At 40.1% G+C, this 19,858-nt stretch overlaps 2 protein-coding genes across 3 annotated transcripts; one reads left to right on the forward strand and one right to left on the reverse strand.

Moving 5' to 3' along the window:
- Positions 1-1,352: 1,352 nt before the first annotated feature.
- TEX38 (testis expressed 38) lies at positions 1,353-1,881 on the reverse strand. Its single transcript, XM_044451530.1, has one exon. It carries the CDS (start codon positions 1,879-1,881, stop codon positions 1,363-1,365), a length of 519 nt encoding a protein of 172 aa, XP_044307465.1. The 3' UTR covers positions 1,353-1,362.
- A 3,009-nt stretch (positions 1,882-4,890) lies between these two features.
- On the forward strand, positions 4,891-18,856 carry ATPAF1 (ATP synthase mitochondrial F1 complex assembly factor 1). Of its 2 annotated transcripts, XM_044441330.1 has the most exons (10): positions 4,891-5,141; positions 5,741-5,849; positions 8,777-8,812; positions 10,492-10,554; positions 11,647-11,697; positions 12,837-12,884; positions 13,952-14,047; positions 15,718-15,825; positions 17,266-17,566; positions 18,637-18,856. In XM_044441330.1, the coding sequence occupies exons 1-9, from the start codon at positions 4,906-4,908 to the stop codon at positions 17,464-17,466; spliced, it is 948 nt and encodes a 315-aa protein (XP_044297265.1). In that variant the 5' UTR covers positions 4,891-4,905; the 3' UTR covers positions 17,467-17,566; positions 18,637-18,856. The 2 variants fall into 2 exon arrangements, with proteins under 2 accessions (XP_044297265.1, XP_044297272.1); XM_044441337.1 differs by lacking the exon at positions 4,891-5,141 and adding an exon at positions 5,269-5,290 and having other exon boundaries at positions 17,266-18,856.
- Positions 18,857-19,858: the final 1,002 nt, after the last annotated feature.

Genomic DNA, 19,858 nt, shown 5'->3' on the forward strand with positions numbered 1-19,858 from the left:
TAGATAACATTCCACTATCTCAAAAATATATTGAGAATAGAGGTTCTTTAACATTGATCACAGAGGTTTGAATCAGAATATTGTTTTTGCTTTAAATATTTGCCTATGTTAGTAGTAAGGTAGCCCAAAATAACATTTGCCTTCAAATAATATTGAAGGTCAAATATAGGTCAAATAATATTGACCTATATTCAGCTTGTTCCAAGATCTTTCTCACTTGCAATATTGTTGAGACAGGTATCCTCCATCTTGTAACTATGTATTTGGCTTCTTTTTCCTAGGTACAGAACTTGGCACTTGTCCCTACTAAGTTTCATTCTGTTGTTTTCAGCCCAATTCTCCAGCCTATCAAGATCGCTTTGAATTTCGTTTCTGTCTTCCAGGAGAGATATTGTGTGTCATCTGCAGGTGCAATAAGCATTCCCTGCAATTATTCCAAACCATAAATAAAAATATTGAAGAGCACTGGGCCCAGGGCTGACCTGCTTGTTACCTCTCCATTGTTTGAGAGGGTGCCATTGATAAGTACTTGTTGAGTCCAATTCTGTAGATATGTTGGGCTAATGTCTGATGGAATTTGTTTTTCATTTGATTTGGTTTTTGGTGATGTTTTAATATTGTTTACTTCAAATTAAAAAGCACATTTCTGAAAAAAATAGGGTCAGGGATTAGTCAAACTCTAGTTTGTACACCCTTAGTCATTCTAAAATAGGACTTATATCTAAATTAGGCATTTAGGCCAATGGCCTTTTCTTTCTTGCTATATTTTGTTTTCTGTGTCTCCATCTTAGAATAAAAAAGTAATTAGAGAAGCCTAAATGTCTGCTGTAATAAGCCAGGGATCAAATAGTACATAAATACTATTTTCCCATGGTATTCTTGCAAGGTGGTAGCAAGGATTAGATTGGTATAGATAGGTAAGAGCAGTACTGGAGCTAGAGGTGTTGTAGATTCTTGAGAGGAGCCTAACAAGTTCTCTTTCACTAAATGCTGCTTTCTTGCTTCAGCCACTAGATGGCACTTTACTTTGCATCTGGAATTCGAACTAAAATAAAAGCTTATACTTAGAGCATTCAGTAAGGTCTAAAAACTATGATTCTGTGATATCTTGGACTTTTGGCCAATTGGAATGAAATTGTAGGACAGATATTTTATAAGTCTCTTAGACAATGTGTGTGTGTTTCAATTTGGCATTATATAATCTAATTCTTAAATTCTAATGATAGTTATATTTCTTGTAGAACCTCTGTCCTCCCAATAAGAAAAAGAAAACCCAACAAAGTTCGAAAGCATTGTGAAACTAGTCTTTAATTAGAATGCAGTAAAAATCACTTTAGACGACCCTGTCCATTAAATTTACTGCTAAGCAGAGATGCTTCTACCAAAGCTGTGTGATTCATTTTTCAACATGGCAGATTTCAGAGGAGAGGGGAATGGTGTGCTTTCAGCTGGAATACTAGAGCAAGGGTAAGAGGCTGAATGCTCGAGCAGGGGTGGCAAGTGTGCGAGAGCACAGGCACAAGGTATTTCCTGAAACACTGGCTTGTACGGATCTGGATCAGGAAATGGAGGAGTGGGATCACCCTGGCTTTCATTAATAATCTCATTAGACAAGAAGCTGCCTTGTGGCTTTGTGATGCTCTTGAATTCAGGACTGTGAACTTCTGTGTTAGTTTCACGCTGGGTTTCCTTGTCAGCTTTATGAGCCAAAGCACGTTGGAAATACAATTCTGACTTCATCTGTTTGACCCAGGCTTTTGCACGCTGCTTCTGGTGGATTTGTTTCCTCCATTGAAGAAAGAGCATACAACTGAATACCAAGATGTAACAAAATCCCAGACTTCCAAAGTAGATGGGCAGCAAACCTGAAAATAAGGCCATGTAGTAAGAGTAATGCACCAGCAGAAAGTGTGTCTCTGTGACATATTTTGTAAAACTGCTACCAACACAGAAGGTCTGAAACCTGTTTGAATCTGTAACATCTAAAACACTTTAAAAGTGTTCTAAATGCTTGAGGAGTCTCATTTGAACTAAAGGATCTACTTAACATATTAACTTGGAATAGGGGTAGGTCAGCTTACATATTTAAAGGACCAGAACATAATGTGCTCGTTCCATTTTGTGCTCGCTCGAGTTTCCAGACACTTTTGGGGGCAGCCCCATGCTGAGCATGTAATCATCTAAATTAGACTGATGAAGGCATAGATTGCTGTGGCCAGGCCTTCCTTCACCAGGAAAAGGCACATCTAACAGCCATCTAACCCTCCATAAGTGGCACTGGGCTAAGAAATAACTCTGAGTCATAAAGCTGAAGGAGTACGACATGTCCAGAACAGAACAGACTGCCCCTGTAGTCCTGGATTAGCTTGACTACTAACCTACCATACCTTCCCTTTGTCTGAAGTCAAGTCTCAATCATAGCATGCAGACTGTGGATTCAGGGCCTTAGCATCCTTGTCCTCTCTCCAGTCCTCCCCAAGGACTAGGAAAAGTGCCTCCAATCCCAAATCTTCCCATCCTTCAGCTACAACTGTAACTGAACTACTATCTGAACTGTATGCTACAATTAACAAAAGTGCAGAATCAAAACAGGAAGCACTTTGATTTCATAGTTGGATAACCTGTGGAGGTGTGCATGGGGATGCTTTACAATCTACTACTGGGTAAAACATATTTCAGCAAGATAATGACATATAAACATGGATGTTCAAAATGAGCAGCACAATCTTCTTAGAATTATAACTGCATTAGTTCTATAACAGAAGAAGGACCGATCCTGGGAAAGTGATTTCAGGCTTGTGAAATTATGGCCTTTCTTCAGCCTTAAATATACTGGTATTTGTTTAGAATCTACATTTTTTTTTTACTTCCACCCTGCATTTTTTTACTTCCACCATGCATATATATTTGCAATATTTTCAGGATAAATGAAAATATTGCAAATATATAAATATCCAAGATTTTATTTAACAATCCTGTTCATTAGGCAGGCTCAGAGAGAGTAACTCACTAAGGCCAGCAGGCAGCAATTTAAACTTAGGACTTTCTCATGCAAACTGATGCTAGAGGATGACACAAAGTATAGGTACCCATTGGATATTATCTATTAGTCAATAGCAACATAAGCCTTAAATATTTTGGGAATTTCTAAAGATAATAGAATTCCACACATAATTTGGAAGCTGTATGGGTATGTTGAATGAAATCTCTATTTACACTAAGAAAATACAGACCAGATGGCAGAAAGCTGTCCATTCACATGGCAGGAGGTAAGAGATATTGTGTTGTTGGTATTAAATCCAGTTGGGTGGGTATTCTGCACAAATGCTAAAAAAAGGCCCTGCTAAAAGATGTTTCTCCCCAGATGTTTCTGTTTGCAGGCCATGCTGTCACTATTTTCAGTAATTTTCAAAATTATTACTCCCAGATGAATGTGTAGCCCATGTACATTGCTATTCCCTCAACCATGTCATTCACACATTGACTTGTTGTAAGAGCCAAATAAACCTTTCAAGTCATAAATATTTGCTAATAGTTAAGAATGGTGACTATGCTACTTACCACTTGATATAATCATTATTTACATACAGAAACCTTTTGGAATGTGTCAAATCTGTCTTGGCCTCTTTGCTGTTCTAAGGAGGGAAGGAAAACTAACTAAAGCAGAAGATAGTTGAAGCTAGTGTCATTGAAACAGAATGGGAATGAGATAAACATTCTAAAGCTAACAGTGAGATAATGGCAGCTAGGATACCATTCCTGAAGGCTCAAGAACACACACTTTCCACTCAAATGAGTGTTCTTGGCATGTGACTGAAATCCCTTATGTACAAGAATGGGTAATCAGGTTAATAAGAGAGAAGGCTTTTCAGCCAGCAAACAACCAAGGGTGGAAATTTCCCTAAGGATTGCTGCCATTCTTGAGCATCTGAAAAAATCAATTTTCTATCTCATGTTCCGTTGAAAAGCTGCATTCTGACTTTGTTCTTCTCTCTTTCAATAATCTATTTGTCAATGGGTTGGAGCTTTTCATCATTCCTTTCAATAACATTCATACTATAGTGGTCTCCAGAACCACTATAGTAGTTTCTACATATCTGATGATGTTCTGTAGGTATTCAGATGTATTCCTGTTTGTCAATGCAAGGAAGAAAGAGTTTTGTTTTGTTTTTTTTAAATCCCAGTGCAGGTGGCAGTTGAAACACAGACATACAGAAAAATCGGAAGCCGGACAAACTGTAGCCCAGTGCAGATGTTTTTCTTGCATAGGGCAAATGTTCAATAAGCCTACACGCTTAGGGTTGTCAAGGGCCTGAGGAGTATGCTTTCTATGCCTGCTATCATTTTCCTAGATTTGAAGGATTTATCCTGTACTGCAATCTTGGTTTAAGTATTTTAGTCCAGCTCCTTAGACAGAGCTTCTCCCAAAGCAGATACCAATCTTAATGGGATGTGTCACTTCCTTTAAGAGCTATATGCAGTCCTTAAGCATTCATTTGCATGGTGCCTATCTATGCATTTTTACTTAGAAGCAATAGCGCAATTCCATTATTCTATGAAGTCCACGCAGAAGTAAGTTCCGCTGTGTTAAATGAGATTACGTCCAGGTAACTGTGCTTAGCCTCATTGCAGTCTCAGTTGGGATGCTCGCTAATATTCCTTGGACCTTCGTTCCATTTAAACTCGCAAAGGAGCGGGCTGCATGTTTCATGCACCTTCTGAAATTACCGAGCTTCCCGGGTGTCCGTTGCGCCCCCTTCCCTTGGCCCCCGATGATTACACAGCGCCCGGGGAATTTCGGTTGCCACCGCCTCAATCCCCACCCAGCTCCGTTTACTTGGGGCCGGAACCTTTGTGCTGGGCTGCGCGAAGGAGGCGGGAGGTGTTACGCGCTGCTCTCGGCCGATGTGGGCAGAGAGGGACAGGATGGCCGCGGGGTACGTGCAGCAGCTGTGGGGAGCGGCGGGGCTCGGTCTGTCCCGGGGAGCGCTGGCGGGGCGCTTCGCCGCTCTGCGGCCGCTCGGCCTCCTGCTGCCGCCGCGCCCGCTGCTGCTGGCGACGCGCGGGGCTGGGGGCGAGAGTGGCCTGGAGGGGAATCCCTTCTTCGAGAAGTACCAGAGCAAGATCGAGGGACTTCGCAGGTAACGGGGAGGGAGGGACTGCCTGCAGGAAGGGGGCGGCGGCGGGGGGGGGGGGGGGGCATTGCCGGCCTCCTTGAGTTACGTCCTCTCCGGGAGGAACACACAGGGATACGGTTAGAAATGTTCGCCCGCTGCCTCGTATAGGAGGAGTAAGTTCTCCTTTTGCCCTCTTAGGGGGCGAAGCCTGCAGTTCTGTGCGCCTTTTCAAAGACTACTTTCTAGTGCGATTTGCGCCTGATCAAATATGCATCTGACTGGGCTCCTGCGCACATTTTAGAGGTTTTCTCGTACCTCCACAGGTGTCTCTTAATCTGCAGCTCAAACCTTATTTGCATGATACTGTTTACTGTTTTGAGTGCTACCATAATTAAGAAAAAGTGTTTGTTTTGCTCTTGCAAGACTTCTACTGTTAATCGTTGAGTTTTGTGCTTACTTAGGTAATACTAAATTTATCTTCCTAAACCGTTTCAGAGGATAAATTGTAAAGTTAGCTTATGGTAAGAGCATATTACAGCCAGTCAGTCATGGGTTTTTGAGATAGAGCAGGAATAAATTGCACTGTTGTTTAGTAGCTATTAACTGTGCTAATGTTGATTCAGATCCAATCCAGAGATTTTTAAAGCCCGAATGGAGCAACGGAATGATGTGAAAAAGCAGCCAGTGGGACATTCAAAGCAAGCAGAGTTTGTTAAAAGCATGGAGGAAAAGGTAAGGTCAATACCTTATGGTCTATTAACTATTAGAAATCTGGGTTAGGAAAAGCTGTCTAGAAAATATCTTGATTGCTTTTATGTGTGTCTTTGTGAGGTTATTTACCTATGAAAAGGTGGTGCAGTTGTTTATTGGTTCTTGTGAATGAATTGTTTTGCATTTAACAGAAGTGTTTCCGACTACTGGACCTTGTGTTCCAGTTTGTTTAAAACAGTAGTTTCCAAAAGGCAATCTTATTTCACAGTATAGACCAATTACCAAGCTAAGATTCAGGAACTTCAGAGATGTTTCAAAGCTATTTTGCCCATTAGGATTTTGAACAGACACAGTTCTTGCATAAATATAATTTGTACAGGTTGACAGCTTCTTTCTGTCTTGCATGTCAGTCTGTGCATATGAATGAAATTATATGCATTGCATTGGAATAATGCATATGGATGAAACTATATGCATTGCATTTTCTGAAAGAAAAAAATAAACTTTTTTGTTTTCAGATGATATACAAAAGCAGGCACTGTAGCTTTTTTTAAATGTTTCTGTTTCAGTCATTAACAATTAAAAAACTGTTGAATTAATTTAGATGTCATTTAATTGATTAAAAGCTTTCTAATCTAGCTGATGGAGAGAGAGAGAGAGCAATCCTTTCATCCTTGGACAAGTGTGACATGGACCATATTCAAATTCCTCCTTTCAAAGATAGCACTCTGACTTTGGAAACAGGAGTGGAAATGTGACTCTTCTCCTCCACGCCCTCATAGCTGATGCAGAAAAAACAGTCCTAGCTGCCCTCTGTGGTTAGAAAACTTACCTCAGAAGAGGAGATGGGCCATTCTGGTGAATGAAGAGACAAGGAGACTGGGGAAGCCCATCTAATGAAATCTGCAGGGCAGGAGGATGGGAGGCAAAAATTGCCTCTACAGGCCCTCCTAATCCACATTGGACAACCTTAAGCTTAAGCTTGGGCCTTACAGCCATCATCATAACTTTGTGTTCTTCATAATTCTCCAGTGATACTTGCGCCAGCATGCTGATTAGGCATTGGTGGAACTGCTGTCATGGGTGATGGCGCAGGTGAAATTGCCAAGAGGAGTCTGGGTGCTTTGCCTCTCTTGTCAGGTGGCTCCTTCACCACTTTCCACAACCTACAGTGGGATTACTGTGCCTGGTTCAGATAATGTAAGAGCCTATTGTGGGCTTAAGGAGCCCTAGAATACACCATGGATCGTTAGGGTGGCTTATTGGGGGCAATAATAAGCCCCTTGCAAGAAACAGTCTGAATTTGGATGATATGGCAGCCAAGCATGGCTACCTACCCATGACAGTTTGCCATGTTATGCAAACCCATTTTGGGTGTTTCTCTCCCCTTTCTGTCTTCTGTGTCTCTCTCAGCATTCTTGTAGACGTTGAATATTTGTCCCTACTTTGTGAAGACTAGCCAGGGGATATTTTTCTATTCAGAGGCCAAACACAAGTAAATGTGCCACAGCCATTGGTCATTTTTATTGCCTGCATATTGTTTTGCCTGACTAGCTATAAATAAAATTATCTTACGGCAAGGGGGAATTTCACCAGCCCATGAGCAAAACCATTATGTTTAAAAGGGATGCCACATTTCCCCACAGTCCATAAACTTTTCCAAAACAAATATTTTATTCTTTATTAAAAGAAAGGTAGAAATACAAAGAAGTGCAAAGATACCGTCTAATCAAGCACTTTCATTATTAAAATGTATTCAAATTTAAGACAGACTTAAATAGTACCATTAGCACTTCTGCAGAAGTTGCTTATAGATTAGTAACCTATTACAGATTAATGAACTGTTCTTCCCTGAAGTGGAGGGCAGGACACATTCCAATGGGGCAAAGGTCAAGGAACCAGGCTTCAGGTTGGATGCCAGGAAGTACTTCCTGACAGTTAGGACCCCTTGGATATGGAATGGGCTTCCAAGGGAGGTGGATGAGGCCCCATCACTGAGGATGTTCAAGGAAAGACTGGACAAGCACATGTTGGGAATTACATGAGTGGAGCCAGCTGGAGCCAAGGGTTCCAGGATACATACATACAAGGATGGCTCAGGATGCCCCTTCTGACTTGTTTTGTTTCTGTGTTTCTAGTAGTTTGGAATACAAGTTTGCAACTAATTCAGTTATATAAGATTTTGTATCCATAAAGAAGGCCTTCTTGGGAAGAGAGCAGTCAAAGGACAAATCACTTTTTTCATTGTTAAAACATTTTGCAATCGTAACCCTTGTAACAGTTGCTAACTCATTGCCAGACTGGCATGCACAATTTGCATATGGAATGCCATTTATATTTCTTCCAGTTAGTCGAGGGCAGTATTCTGAAGCAAATGAGTGTAAATGCTTTCCTTTATTTTGGGACAAATAATGACCTCAAGAAGTTAACACAGCCTCACTGTGGCACCATAACAACTCCCAAATATAAAGGAGAACAAATATTTATGGCAGATGCTATAGAGATCTGATAAATCAATATCTGTGATCCAGTAGAATAAGATTAATTTTGCCTTCTTGTAGATAAAGGGGGAGAAATATAAGGAATATCACAAGTACAACATTTGTTTTCCAGAGGATTCTTCCATTTAGTACTATCACAATCTTCATGCACTGAATATAACAAAATAGAAGTATTTTCTAATAATATAAATATCGGCCAGTACATTACAAATAAAAAACCCACCTTTGCTCTCTGATGATAAAGAACCAGCATCTGCGCTAAGTGCTGCTGATGGCACAAATTTTGGCAACTTGTATTGTTTTACATAATCCCTCAGTCTACAAATTGTTTTTAACTATGTATGTATTTTTGTGTCTTGTTGATTTGTTCTTTCAAACACAGGAAAATAGTGTAACAGTTTTGTTACTAATCTGTTTTTAAATGAAACTTTTACTGTTCCATTTTAGGCCAAAGGACAAAAACATGCATTCACAAAAAATAAGGTAAGATGGAATTTTTATTAAACATCTATTTTGTTTTTACCTTAATAATCTTTAACATACTTGTTGTATAAGATCCTATGGGATCCAGTATGGTCCAATTAACAGACTGTTGACACTGAATCCATGGGACCTGAATTTCAGTGTTTTTAGACGGTGACCTGGTTGTCATATAACAACAGCACAACCTGTTGTGCATGAGTGCAGAGTGTGCAGTTAACTCCTCCACACCCACCACTTCCCCTTGCAAACAGCAGTGTGTGTAAGGTTATTCATGTGATGTCCAAACCTGGACACTTTGGGTTGTTTGTGAGTTAAACAACCCATAACTTGTTATTTGGTTAATTGGAAATGACTTGCACACAGTGTATCCCTGCAAATTATGGGTTAATTAATTAACCCATGATTTGGCACCAAACTTTATTTATTTATTTATTTATTTATTTAAAACATTTTTATGCCGCCCCCATTGCAACAAAGCCTCGGGGCGGCTCACAACAAGAACAAAATTATACAATAAAAATATTGAAACCCGGTGCATCTTGGCTTAAATTAAACTTTACCATTGTGTGTAACTAGGACCACTGATATCTATATAGAATTCAGAAAAACATCTTTTATGATGCAGCTAGAGAATCATTGTTTTCATTGGACCCACTGCAGAAAGTCATGTGAAGAACTGGCGCAGCCTAGACCAGGGTTCCCAAAATTTTGTACCCATGGGCATATTTGGGTATTTGAGAAGCTGCTGTGAGCAGTACCACAAAATGTCTAATCAGTGGATGATTACTTGGGCAGCCACCTGTCACATCTTGTGTTTTAGGCTGTGTCTTACTCATCAGCAACCCCAGCATGTGTATTGGATGTAGCAACATCTGTTTAATAAGGAATTGTCTAATTCAGCTAATTGCCAGTGATGTGGTACAGCTAGTGCTTCTTTTGAACATACACTTTCCTTTCTTTGTTGGGGGATGTTATTACACAGATAAAGGTTGTACAAGAACAGTCTTAATATTCACTGATGTTCACACTTGTTTATTTTTTTATCTTTTTCATGGAAGTGGACAACTGGTTAATATAAGTGAATTTCTATACCTTTTTGACAGCTAAAATATTTTTAATACAACATTGGAATGGTAGCACTAAATTTTTTATGATACAATGCATTGCAGAGTTTAAACATGTTTAAACTGGAATTGGTGGCATATAGCTACCATTTTCTAATGCACTTATCTGGATTCTTGGTCTTCTTCTGTTGAAGCATGCATAATTGCCTGTAAACTAAATCCATTTGAGATGTATTAATTGCTATGAATATATCCAAACCCATATATTTATATTTTTAAAGAGTTTTTTAAAGTTTTGGATGAGTTTGCAGGCAGCACATTGGGAATGGCTTCATGGTTACCCTTGGAAGTGCCCATGCGTAATGGGATGAGGAGCCCAGGCCCAGATCACCTAAAATAAGCTTCCCGGGTCTTGTACTCAGTTTCCCCTCCCCACTCATTGGTCTTATCAGAAATCTTGCTGTCTGTTGTACTTCTATTTTATTACTGGAGATTAGTTAATCGTATGTGGTTTCCTGTTTAAGTCTGTTCATGTATTGTTCATACATACCAGAATTAAAATATTAATTTCTTTTATAGTTGCATGCAAGCTTTATTGTTTGCAATTTGTTTCAGACACTTGATTCAATACTTAATGTTGAGATGATGAAACAGAAGAAGCCTGAAGAAATAAAACAGGTGAAAACAAACTGAAAGAATTTTGGTATAGTTTTTTGTAGATATTTCACTGGACAGAACCTCTTGTTCGGTACATATAACACTTATGAAAGCTTCCATGGCCAGAGCTACAGGGCCATGTCTTGAGTTGTTGTTTCTTATATGGAGATGCCTGTCATAAATAAAAATAGATGTTTACTGTCATGTGTCAAGTGTCATTCTGTACTGCAGCTCCATGAACCAGGCGAGTGCTCTGCGCGTTGCTGAATCTGTCTAATTGTCTGAAAGAAACACCTGCATTGTGCTTCACACATGACAATCAACTCATAATTATTTTCATAGATGGTGCAATAATTGCTGGAAGTCTCTTTCCATGCATGCTTCTCCCTTTGATTTGAGTCCATCATTTGGATTCCCCTGCCTTCTGAAGTCAGGTGGTGGGTGACTGGGGAGAGATCTTCTCAGCAGTGGTATTCAACCTGTAGAACACTCCCCTCAGAGTAGTTCACCCAGTTTCCACCTTGAGGTCTTTTTGGCACATGATTTTTTTTTAAAAAAATTCTCCTAGGTCTTTAAAAGCATCACTTTGCACAATTTTACTTTGCTTTGGTGCGTGTTATGCTTGTTCATTCACTTTATTGTAACGATGGGAGCGCCCTGGAGGTGGTGGTTGGAGTGTTGGACTGGGGACCTACGAGATCTGGGTTGTAGTCTCCAGTTGGTCTTGAAGCCTGCTGGGTGACTTGGGGCTAGTCACTCATGCTCAACCTAACCTACCTCAATGGAGCAATGTAAGCTGCCTTGGGTGGGAAAGAGGAAGAAGGCAGGCCCTCAATGTAATATTGCAATAATAATATTTAGTTTTAGTTGAAAGCACTTCTGAAGGGTAAGTCAAATTAATCATGTGACTCTTGGTCCTTCAAAGTGGCTGGTATGTGGATATAGGCTGCAGGATATATCAGTGAAGACCAAATCAAGTTTCCCTGCTTGAATAATAATTTAGTGGTTACCAATCACGTCATATTGTGAATGAATGATGGTTACCTTTATTTGAAGTTACTTTACTTTTCAATGATTGCCTATGAAGTTAGTGTAGTTGTTTCTTTCTTCCAGATATGGAAGCAATATTTTTCTGGTGAAGACACAGTTTATGCAGTTATTCCTGTAAGTACAATTAGGACACAAGAAGGACAGACTATAGCAAAAAGGAAGGGGCGATCCTTTAAGGTTCTGTATGTGTGAGAATGATTCATGTACAGTAATATGAGAACTGTTGCGATGGAAGCAGAAAAGTCTGCTAAACAACTTTCCTCTTGTTCTTAGTTGTTTCAATTAAACTAATAATATGAGTGAACTAAATAGAGAAGAAACAGGTGTAGCTCATGATGCAATGTCATTTGATCAGATGCCAAGTTCTTTTCCCCCTCTTGGTATTAAATTCAAGGCAAAACATAAGCCCTACTAGTTATTAGGAGTGCCAGTGCTTTGCCATTTACTACAATGGACCACATGCATACACTTATTTCTGGATGAGATCTCTCAAAGAACTAATGCTGTCGCCATATGCAAGGACTTCACATGTTGTGCATCTCTACCAAGGGAAACTGGATTGTGCAGAGATGCACAACATGTACAGACTCCCATTGTATATTTACATATACAGACATATATTCTGGATGTATGGGTGTGTGTGTTCTCTTACATTCTCTTTCACTTATATTCCCTGAACAGGTGAGTGTTGCATTTATGCAGTTTAGAAAGAGATAGTCCTACCTGTGGGGTAGGTAGCAGAGTAGCACTTATTTACTCATACATGGACACTTAAAGCCTTCTAATGGATACATACTGAATCTTACAAAAATGTTGCTTTCTCAGGAGGATGTGGATCTGCAGTATTCCATTTTTGCTATTTTTTTCCTGCTCAAAGTCAATCTTATTTGCTTTCATAGGCATACCAAAATAAAAACAAATCTTAAAGTCTCGTTGATTTTTGTGGGTCTACGTGAAGTATGACCAAGTCTGGATCCAGGGTAGTTGTTACTGGTTCTGTTCTAGTATTAATGCTAGTAGAGGAAGTGGCTTATTTTCTGTTCCATTTTTATATTTGATTTTTAGAGTTCAACCATTTTGATAGAATATGATTTTTGGAATCCACCACAAATTATTGGTAAGGCAAATTCCAAGACTTTAGCCTTTATTTCCCAGTGGTGAGAGCTAATCAAGCTTTATGGGTTCTTTCCTTAAAGGCAATCTAAAAGTAAATTTCAATTAATAGTTTCCCCCCTCCTCTGTTTCTTCTAAAGGGAAAGACTTTTGATGTGATCTGGAAGCGGGTACAGAAGTGCCCATCAGTAAGTATGGTGTATCTGTCTTGTTGCATCTGTTTTGGTTCTTGTACTCTTCTGGTTGCAGAAAATTGACTTTTGATTGCTTACTGTGCAAAATGTGTTTGGGTAAAATATGTATAAAACCGTTCCTTTTAGTTAATTGATGCTTTGTTTAAGAGCTTCAAAATGTGCAATTGGGGTTGTATTTTTTTTTCAGCTTCAGAAAATTGTGTAATTGTATTTGTAATTTTTTGGGTCATTCTTTTGCTTCTAGAATTATCTGATATGCATAGTCTTGCTGGGTCAATTTCCTTGTATGTTTCAGCTGTGAACAGAATGGCTGGATTATGTAATATACATGAAAAATAACAAGTTGAAGCTGTCACTGGAGGCAGCAAGGGCAAAATTGCAAAGAGAGGTTGTTGCCACTTTTACCAATTGGTTCACTAGGGCTCCCCACATCCCACAATCAAATTGCTCTTTTGATTCTGAGAGCACAGCAACCTTTTGTGGATCAAGCAAGAACTAGAACAAGCTATGGGTTATCAGGATGGCTTGTTGATGAAAAATAAGCCACCCTGTGGGAAGCAACCTAACTTCAGAAGACACAAAAACCTGTCATAACCAGTTACCCATGATGTGCTGTTGTGTTACATGTGTTCAGTGCATGTTTCAGTCTAACCTACCTCATAGGACTGATTGTCTGGGCATCACTATGTTCATCCTCCTGAACTCCTTGGAATAAGTATGCATGCTATGAATCTCTGAATACATTCAGTAAAATCGCTGGCCCATAAATGACCATTGGACATCCTACAGTGTGCAGTCTGATGTAAAAACTACTGCTTATAAAAACCTGGAGTTAGAATGTTGTGTTTTTCTTGTCCTAATGGCAGTACCTTTATAGTGTAGGCCATGGTCAAAACTGGTCTCAAAACTGGGACTGAGAAATGCTTTGTGAAAGGCACAAAACTGATCATTCCCATGTTGCTCGGCCCTTGTGGCTGCAAATTTGTTATCTCTGGGCTTGTGTTTTTGTTTTATTGTAAACTGAAACTAACTAAACCTATTGGATTTCCCCCTCTCCCCAGTTTCTGTATGCATTGCCAAGGAAGGAAGGGTATGAGTTTTTTGTGGGGCATTGGTCAGAAACAGAACTCCATTTCACTTCTCTGATAAATATTCAGGTAGGCGACCTTTCAGAAAATTTGTCTAGGGTTGAGTTTGGGAAGAACTGCTAGGGGTGTTCCTAGGTTGGTGCTTTAAACCATTCTATAAAACAGGACAATTAATGGTTTTGTGTGAAAGCTGATAATGCAGAATCATTTATGCTGTGGGACTTGAAAGTAGCTGCCTTCCTCAGTCTTCTATCAATTTTGTTTCAAGAGAGGCACATGCTGTTGCATTTTATGTTGCTTTTAACTATATGGCCTTCTGTTTTAGATTTAACAAAATAGATAACTTTGTTAAGAGTTGGCATAATATTAAAAAGACAGTTCTCTGAGTGGCATTGCTTATACGCAAGATGTCACTGTGGGGAGACTGGAGATTTATAGAACTATACAGCATCTTTGGAAGATGGGGAGGAAAGCCCCTGAATTGTCCAGTGATGACTGAGCATGCTTAGTGCCCCCAAGCGCTGGTGGACTTATTTTGGGAGGGAGAAATGGAAAGCAAGGGTTGAGGAGCGATGGGATGGAATAGAATGCCCAAGATCCTGAACAGGGAGCATTCTGTGTTGCATAATTTTGTTGCAGATGTGTTGCATCATGTATTATATTGCTAAATGCAATAGCCAAAGCTCTCTGGGTGCTCAACAAAGACTGAAAACTTTAAATGCAATATTTATACCATAGGCATGCGGATAGGCTGGTGATATCAAATTACTGGCAGAAAGAGAAATGAATTGTAACCACTCCTGATGAAAGTAAAAGGAGGATATGCAAAAGCAAGACTGAAGCTGAATGTTAAGAAAACAAAAATGATGACTACAGAAGTATTACAGAACTTTAATGTCAAAATTTAGAAATTGAAATTGTGCAAGGTTTTGCATGACTTGGTGAGGTCATCAATTCAAGGCGAGACTGCAGCCAAGAGCTTAGAAGACAGACTTGAAAGGGCAGCAGTGGAACTAGAAAAGTTCATCAAGTGTAAAAGGACATTTCAATGAAGACCAAGGCCAGGATCATCCAGATTATTGTATTCCTGACTGCTGTGTATGTGTGTGAAAACAGGACAGAGAAGAAAGTTGACAGGGGGAATAGTGATGCCTTCAGAACATGGTGCTTCAGGAGACCATTGTGAATTCCCTGAACTAACAGAAAGATGAATAAGTGGGTGCTAGATCAAATCATGTCAAGGCTTTCCCTAGAAGCAAAAATGATGAAACCAGAACTGTTGTACTTTGACCACATCATGAGCAGGCAAGACGAACTGTAGATGAGAACAAAGGGAAAGTCAAAGGAAGACAAAGAAGAGGAAGACCAATTATGAGATGGATCAATTCCATAAAGAAAGCCACAGTTTTGAGTTTATAGGAGCTGAGCAGGACTGTGAAGCACAGGTTACTTTGGAGGGCCTTCACTCAGAGGGCTGTCATAAGTTGGAAACAATTTGACAGCACATAAAACAACATCATACAAAACTCTTTTTCATACAGATGTTACAAAGTTCCACTTGGGAGGGTTATTTGTGCTTTTATTTCTTGTATTTTGTAGGTACCTCTTTCTGTCCGTGTGCTGACTAAACCCTTGATTGGCTTGGCTTGGCTTGTTAATTTAAAATTCCAGCTTTCGATCTTCCCTGAGGGGCTGTGCTGTGTGTACTGATTAATAATGGTCATTCCTGCTTGCTGCAGACTCTAGCTGAAGCTGCTCCCAGCCAGTTGATCTTGTACCATTATCCTGAGCTTCGAGAAGAAAAGGGAATTGTCCTGATGACTGCAGAAATGGATTCTAAATTTTTGGTAAGGGACGTTTAATGAGAAATGGGACTTCCTTTCTTTTTGTCACAAGTGGTACTGATAGAGTAGTTCCTGTCACTGTTTTGGGGATGTTAGATGTTATAAGAAGGAATGGCTAAGCTAATTATCAGCCCTCTATCCCGGATTGTTTTTTCTCATGTGTGAACCAGGAACTCTGGCTTGTCTTTACCTAGAAAGCCAGAGGAAATAACTAATGTAGCAGGAATGATTGGACAGCATGCACCAGTATGCGTACTTGTTCACAGCAATTCAGGATGTAAGAACTCTGGGTTGCTGGGGCATGCAAACCAGACCAAGATTCAGTGCTAAATACATGTCTTTAAAATGTTGTCGTGAACATGTTCATGCCCCTTTCCTCTCTTATTGTAACTACCTATCTGCAGTATATGGTAAGAATTCCATTCCAAAGTGTTGTGTCTACAGCTTAGAGGAGAAGAAGTTTGAGCCTGACTTTCTAGTTCTTCTTCATGGTCTCTGTGTATTGCACATATGGGCCTCTGCGCCTGCACAAGGCCTAGATCAGGAAAAACTTAATGAGCAGGACCCTTCTGGTTCCTGGGTATATGGGGGGGTCACCCACCCAGACCCTCAGTCTCTTTTCAACCATACATTTCTGAGATTGGGAATCCTTCACTTCTACCACTAAGTGGCTTACCACCTATTTCTCCTGTTCTCCTAGCCATTCCTCTGCTTCACTCTTTCCTGAGAGAGAAAGAGAGAGAGAGAAAGAGAGCGCTTTCTCACAAAAATATATGCTTCTACTCAACTTTCCTATCACCTTTCTCTTTCCACCCACCCCATCTGTGCGGTAGCATCCACAGTTTTTCTCAGCTGCTCCTCGCGCAAGGGCCATCTACTGCCGACAGACAGACATTCTCTGTGCCTCCCCTGCCTTGGTGAGGAGCACACAGTTGAGACTTGCCTCCACTGCCAGCTGTTAAAAAGCAAACACACTGGCAGTGGGTGGATTGGCTTAAGGCTGGAAGAGGGCCCTCCGCATGGCCAACTTAGTTTGCTGCATGCAGTGAAGTGCTTGTGTTGTTTTAAGATGAAACATGGATCATGAAATTTTCCTCTTGCACTGTAAAGTGTTAGCACAGCTTCCCCCAACTGGTGCACATAAGATGCGTTGGAGGATAACTGCATCACCAGCCCAGCCAGGCTGGGGAAAGCTCTATCACAACAGTGTGTATTTGATTTTTATGACCAGTGTTGCAGTGGAGCCTTTGCTTTTCATGCTACTGCATCAGTAATCTGGCCACCACAAACAGGAGAGCCCTGAAGCAGATCTGTGGCATTTCCCCAGGCTTGGATTTTGGACATTCAAGGGAAATAGGCTGTATTAGAACTGCGGAAAGCCTGTAACTCTTCTGACAACTTTCACTGTATGCGTTTTTTCCTTTTTTTTTTTAAATTTCACAGAATGTAGCAGAAGCACAGTGCCTAGCCAGCCAGGTGCAGCTTTTTTATGCCACAGAGCGCCAGGAGACGTTCCGTTTAGTGGAAACATTTAACCACCAGCCAGATGAGTTTAAGTACATGTCTGTAATTGGTGAGCTTGAGCTGAACAGAGTTGGGGACGACCTAAAGCCTCAAAAGGATCCACTCTTACCTACTGCTTAAGAGATGCTGCAGCCTTCAACAGAGACAACAGATACTGCAGCTGACCTTCTCTTGGTGCCAGAATTGCTGCTTTCTATGAAAATGATCCTGAGAAAAGAAGGTAGCATGGACATTTGATGGGGAGAAGAATACTTTACCAAGTCAGCCGCCATGGCCATATGAAAGCACTTACACGGTCCTGTTTCTTTCAGAATGGTAAAAGAAATGAGGAATAATAGGTGCTCACATTTGTCACATGGCGCTTCAAATTTGCACACAGCTCACGGAACGTAATATTTAGGAAGATTCTGGGTACTGCTTGTCCTTTCAGGAAGGAAAGAGAATGAGAGGGGTGAGCTAAGAGAGACTCCTATTGATGGGTTCATTCAGCTCTCAACCAAAATCTTTTTTAAAAATTGTGTACCATCAATCTATGCGAAACTTTCCCAGCATGAGCCAAAGAGATTGCTTCCTACCTCCTGGATTCTAACTGCTGAAAGGCATAGAGTAGGAAGAGAAAATGTGTGAGAAGCACGTCTTTGGAAATCTCTTAGGGTCTTTTATGACCTAACATAACATTTAAAACCGCCAGTATGAGCTGCCCTTGGAAAATTAGTTGGGTTCAGACTGCCTTCCATAAAAGGGTATTGACTGTAATGCAACATTGCTGGTAATCTGTGTGTGTTTCTTGGTACAGTAATTTTACCAACAGACTGTCATATAGCTGGGGGAAAACATGTTGCCTGTAGTCTCTAAAACAGATATTGTCATTTTTTGTTTTTTATAATTGAGGATCATAAGGTAGCCCTACAGACATTAGAACTGGGTCCTGTACAAAGACCAGTCATATATTTCTGGAGCTAGAAAAAACCTTCTGTTACTTCACTTGTTACCTCCCTTGCTAATTTGAGGTAATAACTCAGAACATTCTCCTTGGGCCTCTGGGTTTTTTTCTGAATCTGATAGATAGCCTTTAATTTCACAGGTAGGACAGTGCTTTTCAATTACAGAAAGCATGTTCTTGTCTCAGAATGGATTCAGGAGTGACAATTTTATCAGTTCCTTTAGCAATATTTTCTAAAAGAGAAATGAGTTGAAATTACATACTCCCTGCCCAAATCTGTCTTAATCTGTTGAGCTATGTATACTCTGACAAGAAAATCCCAGATTTTATTTTATTTTTTTCTCAAGCTAAGTGAATGAAAACATCCTTTACATCCATGGAGCCAGCCTGCACAGTATCTCATTCTCCGAAATCATGATATTGTGATGCCTTAATTAAACCTAGAATGGAGAGGTGAGTAAGGTTGCCACCAGATTTAAATAAATGGGTTGATTGATCATGCGTGGTGTTCACTTTTAAATTCTGTACTCATTTGCAGATGAATAAAAAGCAATTGTTCTGAAGAAATGGAGACTTTTTCTTTGCTTAGATAATATATATTTTTCTCAACAGGTGCCGTCCCGTGGAAAGGCATTCCCTCCTGTTTTAGAGGGGTTGCCTTTTTCCCTTGTGGCATCTGTCACTGGTAGTCTATGAAAGTATTAAAGGCAGTTGATTTTTTAAAAATCAAATTAAGAAGGGCATCCTTTTGGTTGACCAAAATGGAAGAATCATCTAAACCCTAGAGAAAGGATTTATCCTGAATTGCTTTTCTGAGAACAAGAAGGACTACAATCTAGCTCCTGATGGTGGAAGGGGAACTGAAACATTGACCAATTTCCTCCTCAGGTTTTCAACAGTCCCTCTGAAGAGTGCAGTGACCTCTGGAACAGAATTTTTGTTACAGTGGGTGATAAGGGAGTAGTAATCAGCAAAATTGTGTTGTTCTCCTTCACACAGGAGGCAGAACTCAGGATCTAAGCCAAGGTCTTAAGCTTCGTCTGCAGAAACATTGAGGGTCTCTCTTTCTACTGGTATACATTTCCATATGTACCTTGCTGGCTAAGAGACTGATTCACTGCTATTTATGCATGTGCAGAATTGAGTTAGCATATGAAATAAAGTTTTGCTAGCAGACAACAGGCTGAAGAGCTGGTATTTTGAGTAATAACAAACAGACCAGAATATATCAGGAAATTTCCTGGCTTTAGCTCCAGTGAAGGTGCGAAAAGATTAGACACTCAAGGACAAATATTAGATCTTACATATTCGGCAGCCCCATTCATCTTCTCCAGTCCTGGTGCTTCAGTTGTTGTCATGGGAACAGGACTCTGGAGCAGCCTAGAACAGCAGAGTGGAAAGTGCCAGTAAGCAACTCTCTCTTCCTTTTTTTAATATTTTCTCTACTTGGAGTGACACTAGACTGGGTATGAGACACTGCAGGCTATTCATCTGTGTTTAAACTATGAATAATGATCTTATATTTAACATATCTAACTTTTTCAATAGGTTATTCAAAATTTTCACAAT

This window comes from Varanus komodoensis, unplaced genomic scaffold (assembly GCF_004798865.1).
Source record: "Varanus komodoensis strain SLA01 unplaced genomic scaffold, ASM479886v1 scaffold1, whole genome shotgun sequence".
In the NCBI taxonomy this organism is placed as follows: domain Eukaryota; kingdom Metazoa; phylum Chordata; class Lepidosauria; order Squamata; family Varanidae; genus Varanus; species Varanus komodoensis.

Excerpts from the sequence above, each read along its gene's own strand:
- TEX38 (XM_044451530.1), bottom strand. The coding sequence starts at position 1,881 with ATGGCCTTATTTTCAGGTTTGCTGCCCATCTACTTTGGAAGTCTGGGA.
- ATPAF1 (XM_044441330.1), top strand. The coding sequence starts at position 4,906 with ATGTGGGCAGAGAGGGACAGGATGGCCGCGGGGTACGTGCAGCAGCTG. Across the intron at positions 10,555-11,646 it reads AGCCTGAAGAAATAAAACAG|ATATGGAAGCAATATTTTTC; the intron begins GTGAAAACAAAC and ends TCTTTCTTCCAG. Across the intron at positions 12,885-13,951 it reads GGGTACAGAAGTGCCCATCA|TTTCTGTATGCATTGCCAAG; the intron begins GTAAGTATGGTG and ends CCCTCTCCCCAG.